At 39.6% G+C, this 24,626-nt stretch overlaps 1 protein-coding gene across 8 annotated transcripts in view; it reads right to left on the reverse strand.

The window, feature by feature from the left end:
- Positions 1 to 22,186, reverse strand: part of ppp6r3 (protein phosphatase 6, regulatory subunit 3) — a 30,610-nt gene extending 8,424 nt beyond the window's left edge. For 4 of the 8 annotated variants that reach the window (XM_031285437.2, XM_031285434.2, XM_031285433.2 and 1 more), the window contains exons 1-20: positions 21,947 to 22,186; positions 17,582 to 17,750; positions 17,068 to 17,301; positions 16,602 to 16,788; positions 16,294 to 16,431; positions 14,728 to 14,793; positions 14,400 to 14,512; positions 13,999 to 14,112; positions 12,545 to 12,671; positions 12,086 to 12,238; positions 10,620 to 10,769; positions 9,328 to 9,392; positions 8,922 to 9,037; positions 8,522 to 8,607; positions 7,455 to 7,541; positions 6,973 to 7,070; positions 2,918 to 2,972; positions 2,233 to 2,363; positions 626 to 741; positions 60 to 270 (exon numbers count right to left, since the gene is read on the reverse strand). In XM_031285437.2, coding sequence (XP_031141297.1) covers positions 60 to 270; positions 626 to 741; positions 2,233 to 2,363; positions 2,918 to 2,972; positions 6,973 to 7,070; positions 7,455 to 7,541; positions 8,522 to 8,607; positions 8,922 to 9,037; positions 9,328 to 9,392; positions 10,620 to 10,769; positions 12,086 to 12,238; positions 12,545 to 12,671; positions 13,999 to 14,112; positions 14,400 to 14,512; positions 14,728 to 14,793; positions 16,294 to 16,431; positions 16,602 to 16,788; positions 17,068 to 17,294 — 2,240 coding nt within the window. In that variant the 5' untranslated portion in view covers positions 17,295 to 17,301; positions 17,582 to 17,750; positions 21,947 to 22,186. The remainder of the gene's footprint in view (positions 1 to 59; positions 271 to 625; positions 742 to 2,232; positions 2,364 to 2,917; positions 2,973 to 6,972; positions 7,071 to 7,454; positions 7,542 to 8,521; positions 8,608 to 8,921; positions 9,038 to 9,327; positions 9,393 to 10,619; positions 10,770 to 12,085; positions 12,239 to 12,544; positions 12,672 to 13,998; positions 14,113 to 14,399; positions 14,513 to 14,727; positions 14,794 to 16,293; positions 16,432 to 16,601; positions 16,789 to 17,067; positions 17,302 to 17,581; positions 17,751 to 21,946) is intronic. The other 4 variants (XM_031285439.2, XM_031285438.2, XM_031285440.2 and 1 more) reach the window with 2 other exon arrangements.
- Positions 22,187 to 24,626: the final 2,440 nt, after the last annotated feature.

A 24,626-nucleotide genomic window follows, 5' to 3' on the forward strand; every position in this document is an offset into this window, starting at 1 on the left:
TAGCTGAAGCACTGCAGGCACAGACAGAAACTGAACCAAAGTGTGTTAGGACGTCCTACCTGACAGGGGTGAAGTTGGAGAAATCAGCCCAGCCTGTTTCAGAGTTGGAGGGGGCAGGGGGAGTGCTGCTCCAGCCTGCCTCCGGGAGGTCTTCTGTGGAAGAGGGGGACAAAGGAGAGGAGGCAGCAGGGTTGTTGGGGCTGGAGGCTGGAGCTGTGGACGTACCCGTGTCCATGGGGATGTCATCAAAATTGGCCGTCCACACAGGACCTAAAAAAGTATTAAAAAGTATTTAAAAAAAACACATGAAAATCAGTCAGATAAAGTAAGGTATTGAACCCACCACCACTCCTTCTTGCATGGACACATAACATATAGTCATTCCATAACCCACATCATCAGCACTGTATGCAAAAACCTAAACTGTAAATAGATTTAATCGTAGTTCTTACATGAGCCCTGAACCCACGTCTCAAATTTAAATAATTGTAAATAATGTTAACTGGGCTAAATCTTAATCTAATTAAAATCCTAAACTCCGTCCAGGCAAAGGTTTTCTTACTTGGGTTCATTTGTTATTCTTATTTTCGTAGTGTTAATGTGCAGTAGTCTTGGGTACACCAACCTGTGTCGACCTCCATTCTGTCATCGGTGCTGGGGTTGGAAGCTTCAAAGGGATCTCTCTTCACATCCTCCTCCTCTGAGTCTGTGCTCTCCTCACTGTCCGTGCTGCCTGAACTCCTGAGATAGACACACAGATCAAATGTTATTTCTAAGCCGCATCGGAGTTTAGGTCAGAAAAAGTCTTTTCCAAAGCTCAAGATGACATCAACAACTCAAAAGATATTCAGTTAACTGTCATAGACAAGTGAATAAACTAGAAAATATTCACATTCGAGAAGCTGGAATCAGAGAATTTTGACTTTTTAACTTTTTAATAAAAAATAACTCAAACTGATTATCAAAATAGTTGGCAATTAATTTAACAGTTGACAACTAATTGATTCATAATTGCAGCTCTATCCGAGTTCATCCTCTTTTTATACTGGGAAGGGCAATAAATACGAAGCTACAGATGCCAGGTGCAAAATAGTGTACAGTGTTGCTGGCTGGTTGTTTATTAATCAGCAGAACTGGACTTCTGCAATGAACTGTTCACAGGTCTGTCTAAGAAATCAAATCAGACAGCTTCAGATGATCCAGAATGCTGCTGCCAGGGTTGTAACAAGGACCAAAAAGGCTGAGCATACAACTCCAGTTCTCAGATCATTACATTGGCTACCAGTTTCTCACAGAATCACCTTTAAAATGATATTGCTTGTCCGTTCACTCACTGAACAGTTTAGGTTCAAGATACTTTATCAGATCTTCTGACCCAGTAGGAACCTGGCAGACCTCTCAGGCTGGCTGGTGAGTCAAAACTAAACACGCCAAAGCTGCCTTTAACTTCTATGCATGATGCTCAAATGTGGAACATATTTCCAGAAGAGCCTAGACTTGAGACAATGCTAATTACTGTCACATCTAAGCTAAATACCATTCTTTTTTTTTCTTTTTTTTTTAACCATTCCTTTAATTCATTTTCTGTTTTTATTCCCTGTGCAGTTGATCGTTTCTTTTTTTAGTCTAGTTTTAGTTTTTTTTTTTTTTTTAACTTTTTGTAATCTGTGAAATGTGCTATATAAATTCACTTTGCCTTGGAATTAGTTTGGTCTTAAAATGTTTAGGTCAAAATTCTAGTATCAAATTTGATTATAAGAGAGATTATTATAAGTGTATAAATATATTATGAGTTCTCTCTATTTCTTCCACTAGAATATTACACTATATTCTACATATATACATACACATTCAACACAAAAAAGTCTGAACCTCAAAACTTGCTCATGTGTACTAACTTGACATTTGACCTTGCAGCTTTCACATTTTGTAACGAACCCTGTGTGTTTGGTTGCAGAGACGATTTAAATGTAGTTTGTAAAGTGGAAAGATGATGACTTGAAGGTGAACAGTATGACATTAACAAGGATAATTATCATCAATTATCATAATTATGTGTGCGTGTATTTGTTTTGCTATGTTTATGAGGACCATGTCAGTTTCAAACTATCTTAGTGAGAATACTTATGAATTGTGAGGTCATTTTGGCTGGTCCACACTACTTTAAAGGATTGTTAAAGCTTGGTTTTGAGGTTAAGGTTAGAATTCATTTGAGGGGTTTGTTTAGCTGACCTGGGGCGTCTCTGGGCCTCTGGTGCGAAGGTGACATCTTTTTCATCCCAGATATCTTCCTCGTCTGAACCAGCATCTTCAAACTGCTGGATTTTCTCCTTACAGCGTGCCTCAAACAAAGCTATATTTGCCTGGGGAAACACACACACACGGGCCGCACACTTAGAAAAACACTTTTTTAAATCTACAGTACAGCCACAAACAAGCTAGGGTTGGAACCTACAGAACAAAAGTCACTCAGCCGAGAAGCAGACATAAACACGTAAACTATCCTAGCACAACAGCTTCACAGCAGGCCTCAAAAGAGAGCCATCTCAATGCAGATAACTTGCAGCATATCGATGTATGCTTATGTTTTACACAAGTGCCCCTGTTCCATTACATTTTTAAAACCAGTGGAACAGTATTTGATAAAATCAGGTTGTGCTTTGATATTTGTTATAAGCTTTTGGTTCAAATGTAGCTACGTTTTTCTTATCAAAAGAAACCCTCATATTCAAACATGCCGCATAAGCATTTCAATTTCATATCATCAGACTTTGTGGCATCTGCTTCTAAATTAATTTTATCAGTTATATTGGAAAATACAAGACATGCCATATTGATAAAAACCCATTTTAATTTGTTCCATGACCTCTCATTGATTGACTATGTATAAATTCAAGATTAATAATAAAGTACTTACACTTTCATTTGTATTCAGTGAAAAATTGATGTCTGATATTCTATCAAAGGGAATACTGCAATGTTAAAGAGAACAGAGTTTAGTTAAGTTAGGGTCGTTAGGCATCCACAAATATAGCAACACACAGGCAGACAGGCTCGAACACAGAGCTCCAACACTTCACGTTAGATGTGATAACAAAAACTTATTCTCATCTAAATATAAAGCTTAAAACACAAACACACTGCTGAAGAAACAAGGTTTTCCCTTTCCACTTTTGTTCTTTACATTCATGTTTTGTGTTGTGAACTGGTCAAAGAAAAGCAAAGAATCCTGGTAGAAAAAAAAACAACTGTACAGCCACTTTCAACATTGCTTAGTGGACGGCAAAGTTTCCCAAAATATTATTCTGTACACAACACAAATCCAACATTTGGGGGATTGTTTGCCATCAACTTTGGTTGTTTTAAAGTGCTCTATAAATATTTTTGATCTGATCTTACCCAAAGTCAGATACAAATAATATCAGCATAAGGCTTAGCCTAGCTTAGCACAAAGACTGGAAGCACGGGGAAACTGCTACTACTAGCTCTAACCCTTCCAACAATTCCTCTGTCATACATACTAAAGCTGTACAGTATATAGATTAGGGCAGCAACTAACAACTGTATTCATTAGCAATTAATCTGTTGAGGATTTTCTCAATTACTAGATTGATCTAGATAGATAGAAATATAAATGATATTGTGCCCTAAGGGGAATGCGTTTCAACGGAGCATTACTGTATGCGTGCCTCCAGAACATAGATACATACAACATAAATGCATTTGTACAGGATACATAGTGTGTTATTATGATTAGCAAGCTATGGAATTCAGTACCCCTAGAGATAAAAAGTGTTCATCCTGGTCATTATTTCTAAACATGCCATACTGTAGACCTGTGTTTTGTGAACAAGGTGGGAAGGTGTTTTTTTTTCTCTCACATTTGACTCAGCTGTGCTAGCAGTTTTTCTATGCTTCTAGTTTTGTGCTAAGCTATGCTCAAAATATCCTGGAGTCAGTGCTGGAAAGCCTCGTCTGACACTGGCAACTCAGTGCTGGAAAGCCTTTAATTAAACTCATTTGGAACTTATCTGACTCTGGTAAAAATGCTTGGTTTTCTTTTAAATCCAAACTGTCAGACTATTGCTTTTAACAAGCACTGTCAGAAGTTCAGGACGGCAACAGTAGCTTCAATATTTCTAGTGGGAAACAAGTGAATGGGACTACAATTAACAACACTACAATAGGTGATCAAGACCAAGTCAGATTAAAGGCCCGGACACACAGAGCCGATAATCGGCCGTCTGACAGTCTGGCGAGGTCAGTGACTCGCGTCTATTCGGCGTGTTCCGTGCTGAAAAATCTTTTAAACTGACCTTTGTTGATCTGAAATGAAGACAGATTCAGCAACTGCACGGCCTATTTCTCTCTTAAAATGTTTTCAGAAACACGTTTCGGTGAACTATTTTAGTACAATATGAGATCGTATTCTGAACGAGCCACCGTGACGGTCTGTCTTTGAATTTCCGGAGAAACAAGACCCACGTGACGCGTTCGTCCAATCAGCTGCCGGTTTTCATTTTTGGCCGACAATTAGGCCTGTCGCGATAGTCAATAAATCAATTAATCGCACGATAAAAAGCTCGATAATTTTTCCGGCCGCTATAATTCTCTCTCTCTCTCTCTCTCTCTCTCTCTCTCTCTCTCTCTCTCTCTCTCTCTCTCTCTCTCTCTCTCTCTCTCTCTCTCTCTCTCTCTCTCTCTCTCAAAGAGACTGGAGGACCACTCTCGGTTCCTTAGCGTAACGAGGAGTGAACCCTCTTGTCAGTCGCATGGTCTTTGTGGGGGCGGGACTCCTGGCGGAGAGAGAGACAGAGAAAATGCTAGTAGTTGGAGCGGGGTTTCCCGCAGCACTTTGCAGTTAAGGCGCCGTCAAAAAAAGAAGACGTATATGAGCGATATCCGCCTTGTTACTCGGCGTCCTGTTTTCTCCCTTTCATTCCAAACCACGCAGTTGACAACCTGCAGGTGGGGGGGTGGAGACAGGCTCGGACTTACACGCCACGGGCTGCTGTGGACTTGTCAGTCTTGCAAGCGGTTTCAGGAAAGTTGCTGTATGTGTCCGACAATGCACAGAACATTAACCGGTACGAGCCTACAGCTGTCAGTGTGTCAGAGGCTCCCGGACGGTGAACTGAGACTCCGTTACCTGCTTGTCAAAAATCGCCACTTACTAGCTAATGAATTAGCCTGAGGTAAACGCTAGCTATCAGTAAACAGAAGTGACGTGGTGGCTGGCGTCTGTTTGTGCGCGCGCGCGTGCCGACGCACAGCTGACAGGCCTACCGACAATACAAATTAGCTCCGCCTGCTGTTATGGAGACGTATTGCGTCTCGTAGCTTTGGGGTGTACCGAGGCATTTTTTGACCAATTTGGGAGACTTGAGACTGATCAACACAACTGCCTTTTCTGCCGACGTTTGGCCGTTGGCTCTGTGTGTCTGGGCCTTAAGAGTAAACTTTAAGTCCTATCCACATATGAAGCCAACAATGTCTATGCATCAGCTTATACCAGCCTACAAACCCCACACACTGGAATTTCACCATCAAACCACTCCATTACTATACCCCACTTCCCAAGAGTTTGGGAAATGGTACATATTTACTACAGGAAGGACAGTCATTTTATCCCAATTTTCTTTTACTTAAATCACACTTTACCTTCCAACTTGTGCATTCATGACAACTGGAAAGTATCTGACCTGTATAACAATGTGTTTTTAAAGCACAGCAGGGGTGCAGTGATGTCCAGAGTACATTTGTTCAGGCTCTCCTTATTTGACCCTTAAAGGCCAGTCAGATATGTTCCAGGCATCTTGACTGCACAGATGGGAAGACCACCAGACAGACCTTAGCCTTAACTAGAATGGGAGCATTATCAGGTACACCAATACAACAGTTTGGTAAATTACACACCCCAACCTCACTATAGTTGCCCTTCATGTCACCCTTACATGAAATAGTATCATGTAGAACTGACTGAATTCAAGACAGCACAAAATGTTGCTGTGTTCAATTTACCATTTCTGCCTTGTGCCATTTACTACTTATTACTAGTAGTTACTATCAAGTGAAAGTCTTTTAGTAGGATAGAACCTCCTGACTTCCCATCTTTAGAAATTCATACATGCATCTTAATCTATTGGAGATATACTGTAACTTATTTTGTAAAGTCAACTAAAGTTACAATAATTAATCTCAGTACTTGAGGAATAGATGCTGAACGTTTGCATTGGTGTATTGCTTATTTTACCCAGCCCAATGTCTCATTTTGCAAAGTCTGATAATGCTAAACCCAAGATCTACGTAAAAAGAAAAAGGCTCTACTTCAAGCCACGATCTGCTTAAAGTAAAGCAAACATTTTAATTCATTGATCAACTAACAGCCATCTCCCACTGCCCGCAACCGTTGCAGAAGATTATACCCCCAAAACCAGCTTGCCCTAAGGAATGTAGAAAGGGACAGCACACGACAACACCAAAGATGGATACTATGGTTTCATCTCTTTAAGCCACATTTTGTATTTATTATGGCAGCCATTTCAAAAAGGAAATAAGCCACATCTTGGAGGTAATGGCATTGGTTTAAATGCCTGAGCAACATGTTTTTACAACATGCTAAATGTTTGCTTGGGCAATAGCCGTCACTGTCATTGATCTGTTTTCTGTAACAAACTGCAATCATAACTTCAGCTATCAAAATTATGCTGAACGGCATTTAGTGGCATTTAACAAGAAAGCTTGGAAAAGGAATCAAACAATATTCTTGTGTTATGAAAAGTCATTACAATGGGGCAGAGAATACAGCACTTCAAAAATCTTTTTCTTTAAAAAGTGATATGCAAATTGCTGTTATTAAATGAATGATTTAACCCACCCCACCAACTTTGTAATGTCTTAAGTGCCCTGTCCCTTCAGTGTTACACAGTAATATTTAGACAGCAAGTCCAGTCATGCAGGATGAGTACTCACTCCACAACATCGTCCTGATCAGCAAACTCTTCGTCATTGAAGCCGAACTGCTCAATAAAATTGGACGTCATTTGTTGCATCTGATAATCAGAAAAGGCCTGGCAAAACCCAGGACCAACGATAATGATATAGTCTTGGCTCTACACAAAGCTGGTCATTACTTGCAGTACAGAAAATTGCAAACGCATATAGTAAGTTGTAAAAACACAAGAATGTATAACATGAAGGCTAGACAGATTAATAGCTATAAAAAAGCACAAACATGCATTTACAGTCAGATGCCAAAATGCTTTAACATTGGTTAAAGAAAATAGACAATATTATTCTATTTAAAAGTAGCTGTAAAGTTTCCTAAATAACATTAGTAGTTAAGTAAATTAATTCAAAGCGTGGTCGAGAGATGTTCCTGTAGACTGTTACTGTGCATGACCCATAGTCACAAAATTATTTTAGGTCAAGGGCCTGTTGTGTTTAGGTCTTACTTGTTGTAGAGAGGAGTCCTGGTGAAAGCCACTGTCTTTAAAATCCACCTCATCATCGCTGGAGGAATGGATGTGGTGGGTGTTCACCTAGAGCAAAATTAATTTGAGCAAAAAAGGGTTAGAGAAGAAACGTTTTATGACTGCATTAGTGTGCATCCACACCACATTACTGAGCAGGCATGGCTGTCCTAACAATGTGTAATAAAATAAATCGGTCTTGAATTGATATTTGGTTGTGCTGTGCACCCTGGTCTTAATCAGTATAAAGTCAAACTTGAGACATGGATAACAGACTTAAAAAGGACATTTAAAAAAATAAATAGGAAAATGATCTGCGACACGTCTCAGAAACAAACAGCAAACTCTAATTTAAGGCTACACCAATTTAATTGGCTGATGCAGACATATACAACTCCTGTTAAATTGAATAAATGCAACAGCAGCAACAATGATATACCCGACCTTTGGTTTTAAATGCAATGGGGCTAAAGGAACATTTATGCACTGTGTCTGGGAGTATGACAAAATGAATAGATTCTGGAGGGAGGTGATCAATAAAACTATGTTTATCTTGTCTGTGGACATTCCACTTGACCCCAAGATGATATTGCTGCAAAAAATCTAAATCTGAAACCCCAAGAATATAAATATATTGATTTTGTTATATTACAGGCAAAAAGGACTATAGCTCATAGTCCTGGAAGAGAATGGAGGCACCTACAATTGGTGCAGAACATAGCGCAATATATGTCCATGGAGAGAAAATCTGGAAGCCATTTAACCAATTCATAAATAAAGGAGACGTAGGGGAGCTTCTACAGAAGGAAAATGTGGGAAAGGATACATAAAAATCAATTTAGTGGTGAACCCCAGAAGGGGAAAGGACTGAGGCATGTCTTGGAGGGTGAAAGCAAGGGGGAAATTCTTTTTTTGTTTTGTTATTTATGTCATAACTTTGCTAGAAGTACCATTGACCTGTACATTCAATACTTTACCCGCTGTTTTTTTACTTAGGATTTAGAGTACAGCCCCTTTAAAGCTTGACGTCAGTGTTGATGTTCACTCACCAGGTCAATAGTGTTTCTCTTGTTTGTGTCAGACAGCTGCCCAGAAATAAAGGACTCCCATTTCTCTCTGTCCTCTGCTGGGAGCTCTGTGTCACACACACAGACAAACACTACTTATATACATCTTCATATGCTGTACATTTAACAAACTGTTAAAGAATGGTGCTCTCAAGTTCATTTCAGATGCCACTAGTTATCTTGATAAACACAAATGGGCTAAGCACAGAGCTAAGTGATGGCAAAGGAAGATTTCCTCCCAGTTACCACTTCCAACATGAGTCCTTCACAAATAACACAATATAGAGTCAATGGTCTCAAACTGTAAGTCAAAGATAAAGCTTATTTGCAAGATAGATGACGGCAGAGATTTATGAGCCCTCAGACAGAAGTGAGTCCTTACCAGAGATGAGCTGTTGTATCTGTGGTCCATTAGGGCCTTTGTCACAGTTATGAACTATAGAGTTGGCTATTCTGGTGAGGTGACCCATGTAGCCTCGTCGCCGACCACCTTCTGCCCTAAAAACACACACAAACACATCAATACAATTATAAGGACATTACTTTGACCACTAAGCCAAGCATCATTCTCTTAACTAATCCGAAACATGACCAGTAGTGATCATATTAAAGATGCAAAGGGCTTTTAGTTTTGGTGTCTATTAAATAGATAGATACTTTATTCATCATCACCGAGAGAAATTTTAATTTTATTATTTTCTACTACAGCAAATGACAACTTAATAAGTTATTGTTACAACCTGACAAAGTTACTTATGGTCTCATTTGCAGCAGAGCAGAATACTCACTGTTCTTTCTCATTGGAGCTCCAGGCGTCAACGATTCTCTGTATAAACTGGCACTTTTGAAACAGCTGGTGGAGGAAAATACAATGAAATTAAATACAACCAATTCAGCTTGCTCAAAATGTAGTGCATACTGCTGCTGTGTCTGCGCTGACACACACAAAAACTAATAAACTACATTATCGATAAGCCTTCACTTGTTGCCGTATTTGGTCCATAGTGACAGAGTCTTTCTCAGGGAGTCTGTGTACTTACAGTACAATATCCAGTCCCACACACGGAAATAAATAGATTATGTCAGAGATTACTTGTGGAAATGTGATGCAGTATTTACCTGGTCACATAAGGGTTCACAATAAAAACAACTCAGTAATCCATTGGCTTTAGTCAGGGAATAACAGCATTCCCAACATTATTGTGTTTACACCGAATGTTAAGCTGGAACACATTAGGCTTCATGCTCGTATTTTACCTATGAAAAGACATCTTTAGCTATAGTCCAAGAGGTAAAAGCTTGTGCAGACCTAAACAATTATATCACATAAGGCAATATTTAAAGTGCCCATATTATGAAAAAAATCACTTTCTGGGATTTGGGGTGTTATGTTGTGTCTCTGGTGCTTCCACACACATACAAACTTTGAAAAAAATCCATCCATGCTGTTTAGAGTGAGATACAGTTTCTGATGTGTCCTGCCTTCAGTCTCTGGGTGAGCTGGTCAAAATCTGCACGGCTTGTGACGTCACAAGCCGAAACGAGCTGGCTAACCGCAACCATTAGCTCGTAGCGTTAGCATGCTAACGCTAATGCTAACGCTAGCATGCTACCTCGTTCTCAATAGCAAAGCACTGCTACAACACACACAAGTTCACCATAATCTACAAAAGAACTACTTACATGTGCGCCCTCATTTAGAAGTCTCCCAGCTAATCCTGCCTTGTAACTGACTGAAGTTGTAGAAACAGCCTTTCTTTTACTGTCTATGGAGCTAGCTAGCTGACATGATCTACATCTGAGCTACTGCACATGTACAGTGCAATCAAAGATAGTACAGAAGAAAAAGAAGAAAAGAGGTCTCACTCTGTAGCTAAAACAGAGACCAGCTGAAAAGAGGATCTGCAGCAGTGAGAGAGCGGTGCAGTACAACAAAAATATGGTGTTTTTTGAAAATTAAACCATGTAAACCTATTCTGGTACAACCTTAAAATACAATTATGAACCTGAAAATGAGCATAATATGGGTGCTTTAAGAACTGATGTACGTATCTCTTACTCTTTAGTACTCTAATCTTACATGTTTGATGAGGATGCTCTCCCTTGCATTTTCCTGCTCTGTGTCTGGCTGGATGTCAGTGGGGGCCGGGGGCATAGCCAGAATCATGGCTGTGCAGATCTCCACTTGAATGTGAAGGAAGTTGTTCCAGATGTATTTGAAATACATATCCTGTGGAGCAAAACAAAATAATTATAAAAAGAGAGACATTTGTGAATGGTTTGGATAGTCTAATACTGATACTTTGCTTTAACAGATTACTAAAGAAAAAAATCAGTTATTTCGCTCTTCCCATCAGTTAAAGTAACATTTTACACAGCTGATTTGTTCCCGATATTTGTAGTCAGAGTGACAAACTATTCAGTACAGCCCTATTTTAAATACAAAACAAAATGTCAATTATAAAACTCTATACAACAGAGTGCATGTAAAACTATAGCACGTATGGCAGGTAAACTGTCTAACCAGGAAACTGCTGTGTAAGATCAAATGGATGTAGTTACATTAACTAATGTTCACTTTTGTTTTACATCCAGAAGTTCAGAGTCCCATCATACTGATTCTTTGTGTTGTTGCCTCATGCACATTGCTGTAAAGCGGTTTCTCGCAGTTGCACATTAGCATAAATTACAACTTCTTCAAACGGCCATGAGAAGGCTCTAAACATTTTTCATTTTCATCTCATCAATTCAATACACCCAGAGCTGTCAAAACCGGCAAAAATGACGTTCAAATGTCCTATACTGTAAAATATGGTTGGTGCTTGAATGACTGAGCGTGATAAACTGAGCTCCTAAGCACGCTAGCTATCTAGCCAGCCGAACAGCCACTAAATTAGTAAAATGTAACAACTGGTTTAATTTACACACTCTCTCTTTTGTGATCAAATTTATTTTATTCACACGCTCGTCACACTGTTGACAACTTTGTTTGGCTCATTTTCTGTAACCAGTGCAGCAGGAAAATATGTTGGGTGATATTAACAGGCTAACGTTAGCTAACTAGCCAGTGGCCAGTTAGAGGTTATAGTTCCTCTTGTTTCCCTCTTCTTTTCTTTTTGGACTGGTGTTATTTGAGAGATGGTTGGGGTGTGGTTAAGCTGTGTGTGATAAAGATTTAACTGCCAGAAGCAGTAGGGTTTTTTTGTTGGGATCTGCAGTCATTGAACGCAGCACAGACACTTTTCCAAACACACTTGACTACACACCATTCCACTAGCCCATGAACTCACGTCAGAGACCATCTTTTTGTTTCTTGTGGACCCATCCACCAACCAAAAAAAAGAAAAAAAAACCTGAATGAAGTATGAAGATGGAGCTGTGCGAGGCCTTGTCCGAGGACCTGCTAACTTGGTAAGCAAACCCACCTCCCGGCATTTTTCTCCCGCTTTCTGTTTATATTTTTTGAAATCAGTCGTCTTTGTTTCGTTTTCCCCTGGTTTCTGCTAGGGAACAAATACCAAAAACACTATACACGATACTACTCACTAGTATGACTCCCAGTGTGTTGAGGTTAATGAGTTCTGTGTTGATGCTGTGTGTGTTGCTCTGCAACAGGCTGGCAACCAGTCTGACCACATTGAGCCTGGTGTTGCCCACAGGAGGGTCCAGCACCCCCCACGTTGTCTTCATCACATTCGCCTGTTGGTGGAAAATAAACACTGCTCAATATATACACACAACCGACTGGGACACATCCATACTAATTACTGAATACTTATAGTATGTGGTATATTTGTCACATACTGATTCTGTGACTGGACCATCTGTCATCTTCAGCTGCTTTCTAAGAAAGGTTTTAAACATACCAATTCAAACTAAACTGAAAACAGCTGATAAAGGGTTGGCCTAATAGGATTAAATTGTCCCATACAGACTGAAACCTTGTAACTTTAATCTACAAGTTGTTATTTTAGAACTGCTTACTGCTGTCTGTGTGGTTTCTACCTTTGGGGGTTCCAGTAGCAGCTGGTGAAAGTCTTTGAGTCGGGGTCTCACAGCCTCCAGGATGCTGTGGTTGACTGAGAATGAAGGGTGGGACATTCCAGGGGGGCAGTCCATATGACCCTCAAACCTACAACATAGAAAGTCATAACCTGATTAACTGGCTCCCCAAACACAATGGAGTAGTGCCAAGTCTTTTGGGCTGTGTCTAAAGTTACAGATTGGGAGAATAATTATGGGTTAGGGATCTGATAATGAAGCATATATTTACGTACATACAGTGTTTTCCTAAACTGCCATCAAAGTAGTAGGAACATTTACGGCGATAATGGAGGTGGGTAGACATAAAAATGTAGTTTTATTTAAAACATGTGAACTTGTATTTACTTGTTCATAACTATTTGGTGGTGATTTGAACACATGCCACAGAATTGCCTATTCAGGTTTTTGTCGTTTACCAGCAATTTACTGGTGAAATAAGTTATTGTTATAAGTTATTACATTTTTCATAAATCATTTAACTTTGACCATATGGCCTTAGCAATAAACAAGCTGTTCTTAAATGTTGCTGTCGTTTCGTGCTCCTTTTTTCTTTTAGCACCGCTATCGAAAAAACCCAAACAATACCCAACCCTAGTTACGTGACAGCTTGACGTCAGGCTTTTCGCCGCAGGGCTGCAACATTTTTTTTCCGGGATCCCGTGCAGACCCTAGCGATGCAGCCTAAACACATTACCCACATTCAAATGAATAGGAGGACTGGCACTTTGCAACCTGCATCGTGGCCTTAGGCTTGTTTACAACCCGTTTTGACCATCTGACTGTTCATGTTTCTATCAGACTTTGTTGTAGCGTTGTTGCTGTGTTCCCAGAGCTCAGCAATTACTTTTGAAAACTATAACTTTGATTTCTCAACATCAGTCACTTTTATTTTATCATTCCCTCCAGAAAAACGCGATTATGCGATCGCATAATTCAATGCATAATCAGCCAAAGTCTGCATATTTATTTCGGGGGCCGAATTTTTTCAAATACGCCGCACTTTCGCCGCATAAATTGCCGATTTCCGTGCAAAATATGCAGGGCTTGCATGATTTCATAATCCCCGCATTTTCATTGCAAAAGTCACATATATCATAGCAGAAAGTTGAAAAATGTTGCGTTTACTTCACACAAGAGCAGCCATTTTCCCGTTGCCATGGAAACGTTATGAAGTTCCCGCAATTTCATTGCATAAAATTGCATAAATATCCCACATATTCCATCGCATTTCTTAAGAAAATGTGCCGCATAATCAAGGATTTTTGCCCGCAACAATCACAAAAAAACTGCATATTTCTGGAGGACTGTTTTATGGTTTTTCCTTATTTCACATTCTCCAACACTTTCTTCATTTACTATATATACCCAATCAGTCAAATCAAAATATCAAGAGTGGCAGAGGCCACAGGACGTACGCTGGTCTCCTTGTCTCAAACAATGTGAGGAGGATCTGGATAACACTGACAATTGCTGATTCATTCTTCTCCTTGTCGAAGATATTTGACAGCAGCTGCTCCACGGTCTCCTGCCTGAGGAGGACAGACATAAAGATGAAGGGAAAGAAGACTGCATAGTCACTTGTCAGGTTTGTAGGACAGAGTCTGTTTTCTATAGCCTACTAGGTACAAATTACAATAGCAATTGTTAAAATAAATGTATTATTACACACTGTACAAAATAAATTGAACAAAAGCAAAAAATGGTGAGCAAATAAAGGCTAAATAACTGATATACATGAAAATCATGGGTACAGTAATTAGAACCTAAGGAATATTTAATAAAGTGAATAACGACTGTAAGATAAATGCATACATACTTTTCAAGTGTGGCCAGAAGTGGGTCGGGCTCTGAGGAGCCCTGGACCTGGAACATCTGGTCTCTGCTCAGTCTGATGATCTCACACAGTGACTGGGAGGCATTGGAGTGTCTCTGAGTCAAGAAAGTTGGAGAAAAAAAAAAAAAAAAAAAAGAGCCCATAAATCTGTGGTTTTTAAATTTGATTCACTTGAAACTTAGTTTCGAAGTCCTAATATTCTTGAACAAATAAACATTAGTATTCATCTTGATGTCTAATAATATAAAATGGACTCTATACATATTGTGATGCTTGATGGAAGAAACAGTGAAGTGTGTGTGAAACTCACATCCTCATCTTGAGATGGTTGTACCATGTCTACCAGTCTCTGAATCACCTTCTCCTCATTCAGCCACTGAAAGAGGACAGAAAGCAGAGGTGGTCAGGACAGCAGACAATATAAGGAGCAGGGTTCATATGCATTTTAACCAATACTTTTTCATGACTTTCCGGCAAATTTCCATGACTATGTATTCCTGAAAATGTCAGTCGACATTATACAACAAGAATAAAAATCTGTGTTAAAGTTTACCCTCAGAGGTTTAACAATAAAATGAATGACAATTTATGTGGGTCATAGTGGGATTCGTAATATCGCGCCCCGAATAGAACGTTGAGGTTAAGACGACGTGAAAATACATTTATCAATCACATATTATTATGCTGTGTTAAAAAAAAAAAAAATGACTTTTCCAAAACTTTCTGGGTCTTTTTATGTTTCCAAAACCTTTCCAGGCCTGGAATTTGCATTTTTTAAATTCCATAACTTTTCCAGTTTTTTTCAAAACGTATGAACCCTGAAGGAGGAATACCAAGAGAACAAGACCTCGAATATGGAGTAAAAGGGTTTACCAATTCAAAATAGCCTACAAAACTTTTCTTTGACTTTTCTGGCTGATCTACGATGGAAATAAGAAGGAATACACTTTTACAAATCCACATTTTATAGTTTATAGTCCTCTGCTGCCCAAAATCCACAATGCCAATCCATCTTCAGAAAGTAGCAAACGAGAACTTTTTTTGAAGTTTTTGAATTAGCCAACAAATGCATATTGCAAACTTGAGTGCATGCAAATAGTCAAATAGTTTGAGTAGATACCCATGTTGCATGGTTCGTGAAGCTAGCCTTGCAAAACCAGCCTAAATAATGCAACCTCAGCTGTTGTAACAAGATTTTATGTTAGACAACATCTATTGAGACCTGACTAACTCAGCCAGACTAGGTAGTTATATGCAAATAAAGCATGACTTTGTAACCATGAAGTGTCTTTCTCCCTAAAATTGTTTTTAGAAACACTTTAAGGTTAATCTTTTAGAAAACGCCTTAAAACATTTTCTAAAAAGCCGCCACCGTTTCTCCAGTTCGAAAACCAGTAGCAACTAGACTTGGGTGATCACTTATATTTTCAAATGGTCCAATTGTGGTTACTGGAGACCGGTCTGACAGGCTGGCTACATTAAACACCGGCTTGGCTGTCCTGCATCCTGCTTGGCTGGCATGCAGTGGTAAGCGTATTGCCTCATTTCCGGGTGACATCACTTCTGTGCTGCTGATAGCGTCTTGCTTCTGTAGCTCAACACAGTTATTTCTGTCATATTCTTGATTACAGCGGCTAATAATCTGCATTACATTTAAACCTACACTAGTTCACTAAAGCACTCATAGCTCTTTCCTTCTTTTAGTGACTTTGTCGCTAATCCCAGTTGTTTACATGTTAGTCAGTTCTATTAGCTACTTTAGTTAATGAATCACCTTTTAGCTACTTTTTAATAGTCCAATTTAAACTGTGCGTGATAAGTGAACACGTGAGATATCATTTTTAGCACAGCTGAGAAAGTGTTACGTGCTACCCACGTTGAGTACATCCTGTCGTAGCTGTTGTGGTTCGATGCAGGTGAGCATTCTGAGCAGCAGGTCCATGATGGCAGATGTCCCGATGTGTTTGATCATCAAGTCTACAAAGTCCTCCTGCTTCCGCAGAAACTCCACTATCTATAAACACAGACAAGCAAACCATACACACCTTAAATAGGATAAACGGTCTTGTTTAGGTCTAAACTATCTGGTGATTATTGCATTTTGGTATTGTTTCTGGACAAATCACATCAGATGACAACTTGCATCGCGTTCTCAAATACAACACCCTGTTCTCGCCAACTTACCTGTTCAGGCTTGCGTCCTATAAGAATGGACAGGACCTTGGAGAAGAAGCTGGCCAGGAGCGGGTTGAGAGGTGGCTCATTCTGGAGGAAGCCATACAGCTTCATCAGCAGTTTTTCATCTTCTCCCAGTCTGTCATTGATCTGGCCCACATCTGATGTAAGCAGCTCACATGATATGTTGGGATACCTATAAGAACAAAAGCTGCTCCTTAGATTTCTTCCAATACAACGGTTACAACACTGTGACAAACATTCTGTGATGCCAAAATGCTTTTATTGTGCACTGCAGTGAGCCATTAGAAGCTAATTGATGAAAAGTTGTATATTGTATAATTCAATTAGCTGTCCCTCTGTCTTCTGTAACACAGCAGAGATAGACTTAGACTAGACAGGTGTATATACACAGGTGTAAAAGTAAACATTCTTCATTTTGATCCCCCTTATCCTTTGCACCCTTTTCTCTTACTTGTATTTAACCTTCTCCTCAACATCAGTACTGGGTTCCAATGTGATGAAGGTGACCAGGTCCTCCATGCACTGTGGTCTCAGCAGGAAGTCAACCAGTTTGTGGTTCTGGGCCTTGCACTCCTGCAGGACATCGTCCTCATCCATCACCTCTGTCAGCGTCACATCCTCCTTCTCTAACAGCGTGTCAATGTGGGATGTGGTGTGGAGGTCGAATTTCCAAAACATGTTGGCTCTAAAAGATTTGTGCAAATGTCACCAACAACACACATCATTAAAATCAATAAAAATGAGGCCTTACATCAGAGGTTATCAGAATATAATAGATGCTTGTAATTGTGAAAAAGATCATCACTTTGAGCAAGAGAAAGTTACACTGTTTGGTTCTTATCGGACACCCTTCAGTGGACCCATATTCACTACTAACCAGTCAGTTAGGAGTAGCGCCACGGTGCATCCGTGTCTTCAGTAATATTTAACTGAGGGATCATTTGACAGCACTTTCTTCTGCCTACCTGTGAGTGTTAGAGTCCAGATGGCGGAGCTCAGGTTAAAAAGAGGTGTGTTCTAGTCTTTGGGAGTTGTGGCCCATTCCAGGCTAGCCAGCTGGACAGACAGGCAGGCAGACAGCGGTGATGGACAGACTGACAAACAGCACACATACAGCAGTTCAACAGCACACACCTGTGAGGCGAGAAACAGATGGAAACATGTTGTCAGGAATTTTCCACTGCTTTCCATGTGGATATTATAGGTATTTTAATTATTACTTGTAGTTTCAAAAGGCACAAATCTCACATTCACACATACTCGCAGTTAAGACAGTTTTCTGTTTCTATGATTCAACAATGCCCAGTACTCCTTATCAACTCAACATTCAGAGATGCAGCTCCTTTATATGCAGGTACACTAAACTTCTAGTACTGTTACAATACACAATGACCAATTTATGACTGCTTAAATAACGGCACTGGGAAGCATGAAAATCCCTTCTTAAGGCTGAGTTCAAACCCACTTGAAAAACCTGATTTAGTGTTCGTACAGTGTAATACAGAAATGTTCCTAATTTTTATAATGGAAATACTGGTTAAGAAGCACTTCTAGAGACAAAACGGTGTGAAAATTTAATATCACGATTTCCTCTCGTTTTATGTTGAAAACCACAAATAAAATTTGCAGCACTATGCACTTCTGTTTGCATAAACATAAAAATAATAACTTAGTCAATGTCTTATGTAAACATGAAAACAATATCAAATGTGCATTAAAGTGCTCATATTATGCTCATTTTCAGGTTCATAATTGTATTTAGAGTTTCCAGAATAGGTTTACATGGTTTAATTTTCAAAAAACACCATATTTTTGTTGTACTGTACATTGCTGCAGCTCCTCTTTTCACCCTGTGTGTTGAGCTCTCTGTTTTAGCTACAGAGTGAGACCTCTCACTTCTGTTCCATCTTTGTTGGGAGTCGCACATGCTCAGTACCTAGGTAAGGACTACTAGCCAGTCAGAAGCAGAGTATGAGGGCGTGCCCTGACAGTACCTAGGTAAGGACTACTAGCCAGTCAGAAGCAGAGTATGAGGGCGTGCCATGCTAGCAGCTAGGAGAGCATTATAACGTGTGTTCCAAAGTGACCACGTTTGTCTCTGAAGTAAAGGCTGGACTACAATAGAGCTGTTTGGAGCAGTTTGTGAACAGTGTTTTCTGTTGGAGATGGTAAGTCCCTTTGGGGGGGGACTTTGGGCTTTTTCACTTTGTAAACCTATAACGTGCACAAAAAAGATATATAACACAATAAAAGGAAAAGCCAAAAAGCATAATATGAGCACTTTAACATTAAAGATTGCACCATGTGGATATAGGAGGTAACTGCACTTTTTGAACATTGCAGAAAAGAAAACCGCAACCAAAAAAAAAAACATTTCTTCACATTCTACACTCCAGTAAGGAGAGGCTGATTTCACACAAGTAGCTGTGCCTTAGATTGATTATTAATTTATTTTCTAGGGATGTCCAGAGACAATTAATATCAGCTATATACACTCACCGCCACCGGCCACTACATTAGGTACACTTGTACAATCTAATGTGATTTAGTACAACAGCTCAGCCATAAATTCTGCCTTTACAAAGACAATAATGTCCAGTTTGAATTGACACTGTAAGAGAGGTATTAGTCTACTAGATGTTTATAATTGAGGTTGTAGTTTGCAGTGGTGGTGGACTGCATGATATTGAGGTGTTCCTGATATTCTGTCCACCACATTTACATCCATGAGAGGGGCAGAATATGAGAAACACCTTTCAATACAATGCACTCTAGTTAGGTATGCATAATTAATCAAATATTAATCTGGATGGCGATTTTGGCTTGCCACAATTAAATAAACATGATCGATTGTGATATCAACGTGTAAAATGCGTGCTCAGTTAATAGAAAACTCTGCTGCATAGCAAGTCAAGCGTTTCCCAAACTAGCAGCCTGCCACCATGTGGCGATGGAGATATCATGCCTCTGCACGCCACCCTGCAGCAGCAGCGAAAAACTGTCCTGAATTTTGCTGCTGCAGTCCAGAGTCGCAGATGGGGAAAACAAAGGAGGAAAAGGCGAAGCGCTAGTACCTTTTTGTCCCAATTTATTGATATATTTCGCTTCTTGGAGATGCTCAATGAATTAGGACCACTCTTATTTTAATGCAAAGATTTCTAGATTAACAGGAATGTAGCACAACCTGGAAGTGACAGCAGTGCTCTGTTTATTTAACTGTAAAAGTGCAAAAAAAATATGTTGTCGCTAAAATCAATCAATCGTGTTAAATAATTGTGATCTCAATATTGATCAAAATAATCAGGATTATCATTTTGGCCATGCAGTCTATCATGCCCATTTAATTGTAGGAAGCAAAAATCGTAATAGAAATTAATATTAAATTAATTGTGCCGCCCTAAGTCACAGTTAAAGGAGACCTATTTTGCTTTTTGGTATTTTCTGTCATATCTATAATGTTACAATGCTGAATGTTCATATTATAATGTGGCCAAAGCTTCAAATAATGAGGAAAATATATTAAAAATGAATCCCTGCGAGCCAAAACGTCAGATTTCACTGTTCTGATTGCTCTGGTTTCAACTGTTTGTTCTACTCTCGGCCCGGAGCACCGTAAGGTTTTCTACATCTGGTCATCTGCTACAGGCACGCAACTGCAGTGTTTACATTACATACACAGCTACATGTACTGTAGCTACATGCTAACGTCAGGGAAACCTGTAATCTTGGTTGCAGATGTTAATTTCTCCAAAATGTCGTATCACATTCTTGCTGGAAAATTGTCCGGTTGTGTAGTTTTTGGTGAAGTAGCCTTTATTGCAAGTTTGAGCCTGAAAACAAGTATAATAGGGTTCCTTTAAGCTTCTCCTGACAATACACTAAGCAGATTCCTTAATTAGAGCTAGGGATTTAGTGAATTCCAGTTAACACAGCTAGATTTCTACTAGAGAAACCTGTTTTTTGCTTTACTCACTACCTGATCCCACAGTGTGCCGGCAGCCCAAATGCACCAACAAATGAAAAAATAATCTACTCAGTCTGCAGCCTCATATATTAAAATCGGTTTTAAAATTTGGTGTTGAGAATAGGAAAATCGTATTATTGTCCAGCTGTCGGTACATTTATTATTCTCTGATTTTCAGCCTGTGTCAATTACTTTAGCAACAACTGTCCACCACTGGCAAACGTAGTGCAACTGTAAAATACATCCATAATCGTACAAACTCTGGGCTCTCTAACGTTAAATCAATGAATAAAATGTATCCCTTTAACATTAGCCCTTGAATACAACAAAATAACAGACGTATACCAAAGGTCAAAAGCAATAAAAAATACTCTAGGCAACGTCTGGAAAACAAACGTTTACAGTTATAACACAGTGCCTGATGGGATGTCCCTGTGCACCAGAGCCAAACAAAATCGATTCTAAACACTGATTAGCTAATTAACGTTACTGACAGTATAGCTAGATACATTTGACTGTTTAGTTCCCATGTTCGCATGCCCAAATAGAAAGACAACAGCGCTGTCCTTCCTTGAATCAACAGAGTTGCTACAGCCTTGTTATAATATAGTCTCTCTAATTAACCAACAGACTGAACCAGTTGAAGACGCAGTTTTGTCTCAGAAAGCAGTATTAACCGCAAATTATGACATTAGTTACACTATGTTCCAGCTTTTCACCAATCGCAAACCAAGTCTGTCTTCCTGAAAAAAAACAGGCTGGTCCTGTTGAATACAGTGATTTTACCGATCAACATCAGAAAAGGCTTTAATTCCGGCTAAATATGGTTTGAACGCAAGGGAAATTAAATCTGATCATTCAAGGTGTTACCTGACTTATATAGCTAACACGTTAAAGGTACCACGGATTAACGTTATTTGCGTTTTGCTGTCGAAACACTACGTTTGCAGTAACGTCAGTGCATTTACATACCAGGGCCCAAAACAGACGCAACAGAGTCGCACCGGCTCAGGCAAACTGGCTAACGTCACTAGCTACCGTTAGCTATTGTTAGCTAACCTGAACACCTAAAATCAGGAACAAACTGACGTTAACGTTACCTCGAGTCGACCAGTTTTATCAGGGGGCTATCAGGGACTAACTGCTAATGCTAATTCGCTGACGCTATGGTTTCACGGTTGAATGTTAACGTTACCCCTTTCCTAGCTAGAGGTACAGCAAGAGTGTCTGACAGCATAGTGTTAAGATGGCCAAGTATGCCTCTTGCTAGCCAGCTAACGTTAGCCGGCTATGTAAAGACTGCTGGCTAACGTTAATCGTCTCTTCAGCACCAACCAAGTGCATACGGGCTGCCTAGTGTACCTACCGATAGTCAGCGGTAAACGGCGAGTCTCCAGCATGTAGCTTATCTTGCCATTAGCCCCAGGCCTTAACAAAACGAACACTGAAAAAACACGAAATTCCGTAAAGGAAAATAAAGCTTTTAAAACTGATTCTGACAGGCGCGAAAAGGTAGATCATCGGAGGGCACTTTTCAAGATGGCGGTTCCGTCAACTTCAGCCGGCGACCCCTTCCCCCACTACAGCTACAGCGTCTGTCACTCACACTGTCACAGCAACATTATTGGTTGTAATCCCATCGCTCAAACCAGGCCTTGTGGTTTGATTGGCTACAGAGCGTGTCACTTGACTGCGTCATTCAGTCGAAGTATATGTACCCTGTGGCCAAGAAGAGCGGAGTTTATTCAGTTTTATTAACTCTATATGTTTAGTAAAACGCATGTGGTCACAGGAAACTAAAGAACAAAAATGTAGTTCAAGTTATGAGTTATAAAATAATTTTGGATGAAATTCTGTTATTGTAAAACAGTAACCCCGCTCGCACGTTTGCTTGGCATTACAAAACGAACATACTCTGACAGTACGAACACGCCCTTGGCTCGCCGAAAAACGCCCAATTAACTGAAGATACAGATAGACATATCTTTAGATGATTTTTTACCTTTGGCCTCATCTCGAAAGCAATTACAAATGGCATAGGTGTAACCAAGTAAACACACCTAACAATACTTAATCTCTTGTCCTGATGTTAACTCAAAATCATAATTTAATGGGAACTGCTAACATTTTAACTGGCCACATGGAGGTGGAGCATGCTAATGAACCCAGCTGACAATACCAACCGAGGAACAGCACACACTTAGGGTTTAAGTTATATTTGTTTGATCTAAATTCTACTTATTTTTTTGATTTATGAAGCGCTTAAAAATCAGCACTTTTTTTTTGTTTTATCGCAATTTTTTGTTGGGTACACTGTGACATTTTTCTATGCCTTTACTCCTGTTTACAACAGTTTCCATGTTTTTTGCTGGCTGAGAAAGGGGACACCCCACACATTCTGATACATTTGTATTTACCAATTTATGGTGGGAACATCTTTATTTATGTACAGGAAAATACATGTGATAATTTAAAATATCAAAACATATAATGGAATATAAGGCAGTAAGGGTTTACATCAGGGTCCTGGGTCCTGATTGGAGTACACTTCACCACAAAGTCCAGTTTTTTGGTAAGTGTGAACATGATCTGCAGGCCCGTAGCCAGCCTAGTGGAAGGGGTCCACTTTGACCTTTTGGCAGTTTTCTTTCATTTTGTATTTAATTATGAGGTTAAAATACTTAATTTTGGTGACTTTTTAATTTGTGCTGGATTAGTTTGTCTATAGTAGTAGTTTGGTATCTTAACGAGCACGCTTTTTGATGCACCGCAAATACTACAATGTTGTCAAAATGCTTACCAAGATCATGTACCACCTTTTGTAGTCCAAATGCACGCACGCACGCACGCACGCACGCACGCACGCACGCCTAAAACATTTTGTTATCAGTTTATAGGTGTAATTTATGGGGGGGATGGGGGGGTTACAACCCCCCGAAAACTGGGCTTTTTTCAAAGTTGTTCTTCCTTTTTAAGGTTTTGTTGTGTTTTCCATGTTTTTGTCGCTTTTTTGACATTTTGGTGCTTTTTCCGATAATTTTTTCTAGGTTTTTGTTGCTTTTATTTTATTTTGTGTGTGTGTTTGTGTGTGTGTGTGTGTGTGTGTGGGGGGGGGGGTCTTTTGAACCACCTGAACCCCCCCTGTCTACGGGCCTGATCTGTGTACATCAGTGAAAACCAACTGTAGCAAAACACGAAAGTGGACTGCTATTTATGCGACTACAAGACGTTTTTAACCGGTTATGAAACTGTCTCAATTTATTACTGATGCCACAAGAAGGCACGTGCAGCCCGCAGAGGCCAGACCATGCACATTTTACTTGTTTTGGAGTATTTGTACATGTGGTATTAGGACTTTTGCTCCTTCCACCCCTGATTATAAGCGTGTTTCAAGTGAGACATGTATTAGGCCTACAGATTGTGTCGCGGTTTATTTCCGCGTCCGTTCCGTAATACAACACTCCATTTAGAAATGACTGAAAATAAGGCCTCCCTGTGCTGTGTATCTGGGGGAGCGAGCGGCGTTAATAACTTCAAAATATTACAAGTTTAGTATGATTACGTGCTTTAGATGCTTTAATTATATGCCGAATTAATAAAGAGTCCATACTTTTAACAATGAATATTAATCTATGTTTCCAAAATGTCGTATCAGGATAAATTAATAAGTAAACACAAAGATTTCTGAATGGAGTTCCATATCCGGTGTGTGTCACGACAGTGCAGCTGCAGCTTTGGTGCCTTTAGATGGCGCCAAAGCGCACCAAAACGGAATCCCTCAATACTGCTGCTTTAATTCACAATAAGAAGCTCGGTAGCTCTCTGGGGGCCCTTCCCTCTTGTTTCATGAAGACTATAAAGACTATATGCTACTTTGGGAGGATTGTACAATTATAAAAACCTATCCTAATTGTACAATCCTCAATTATAGTCTTAGTCTTCATGAAACAACAGTCCCAGTTTACTGGACAGAACACAAATTGTGTGTTAAGAATGTCAATAAAATGCACATGTTAGAGTATTTATTTGATCCTTTATTGTTAAAG

This window comes from Sander lucioperca, chromosome 7 (genome assembly GCF_008315115.2).
Source record: "Sander lucioperca isolate FBNREF2018 chromosome 7, SLUC_FBN_1.2, whole genome shotgun sequence".
NCBI classification, from domain to species: domain Eukaryota; kingdom Metazoa; phylum Chordata; class Actinopteri; order Perciformes; family Percidae; genus Sander; species Sander lucioperca.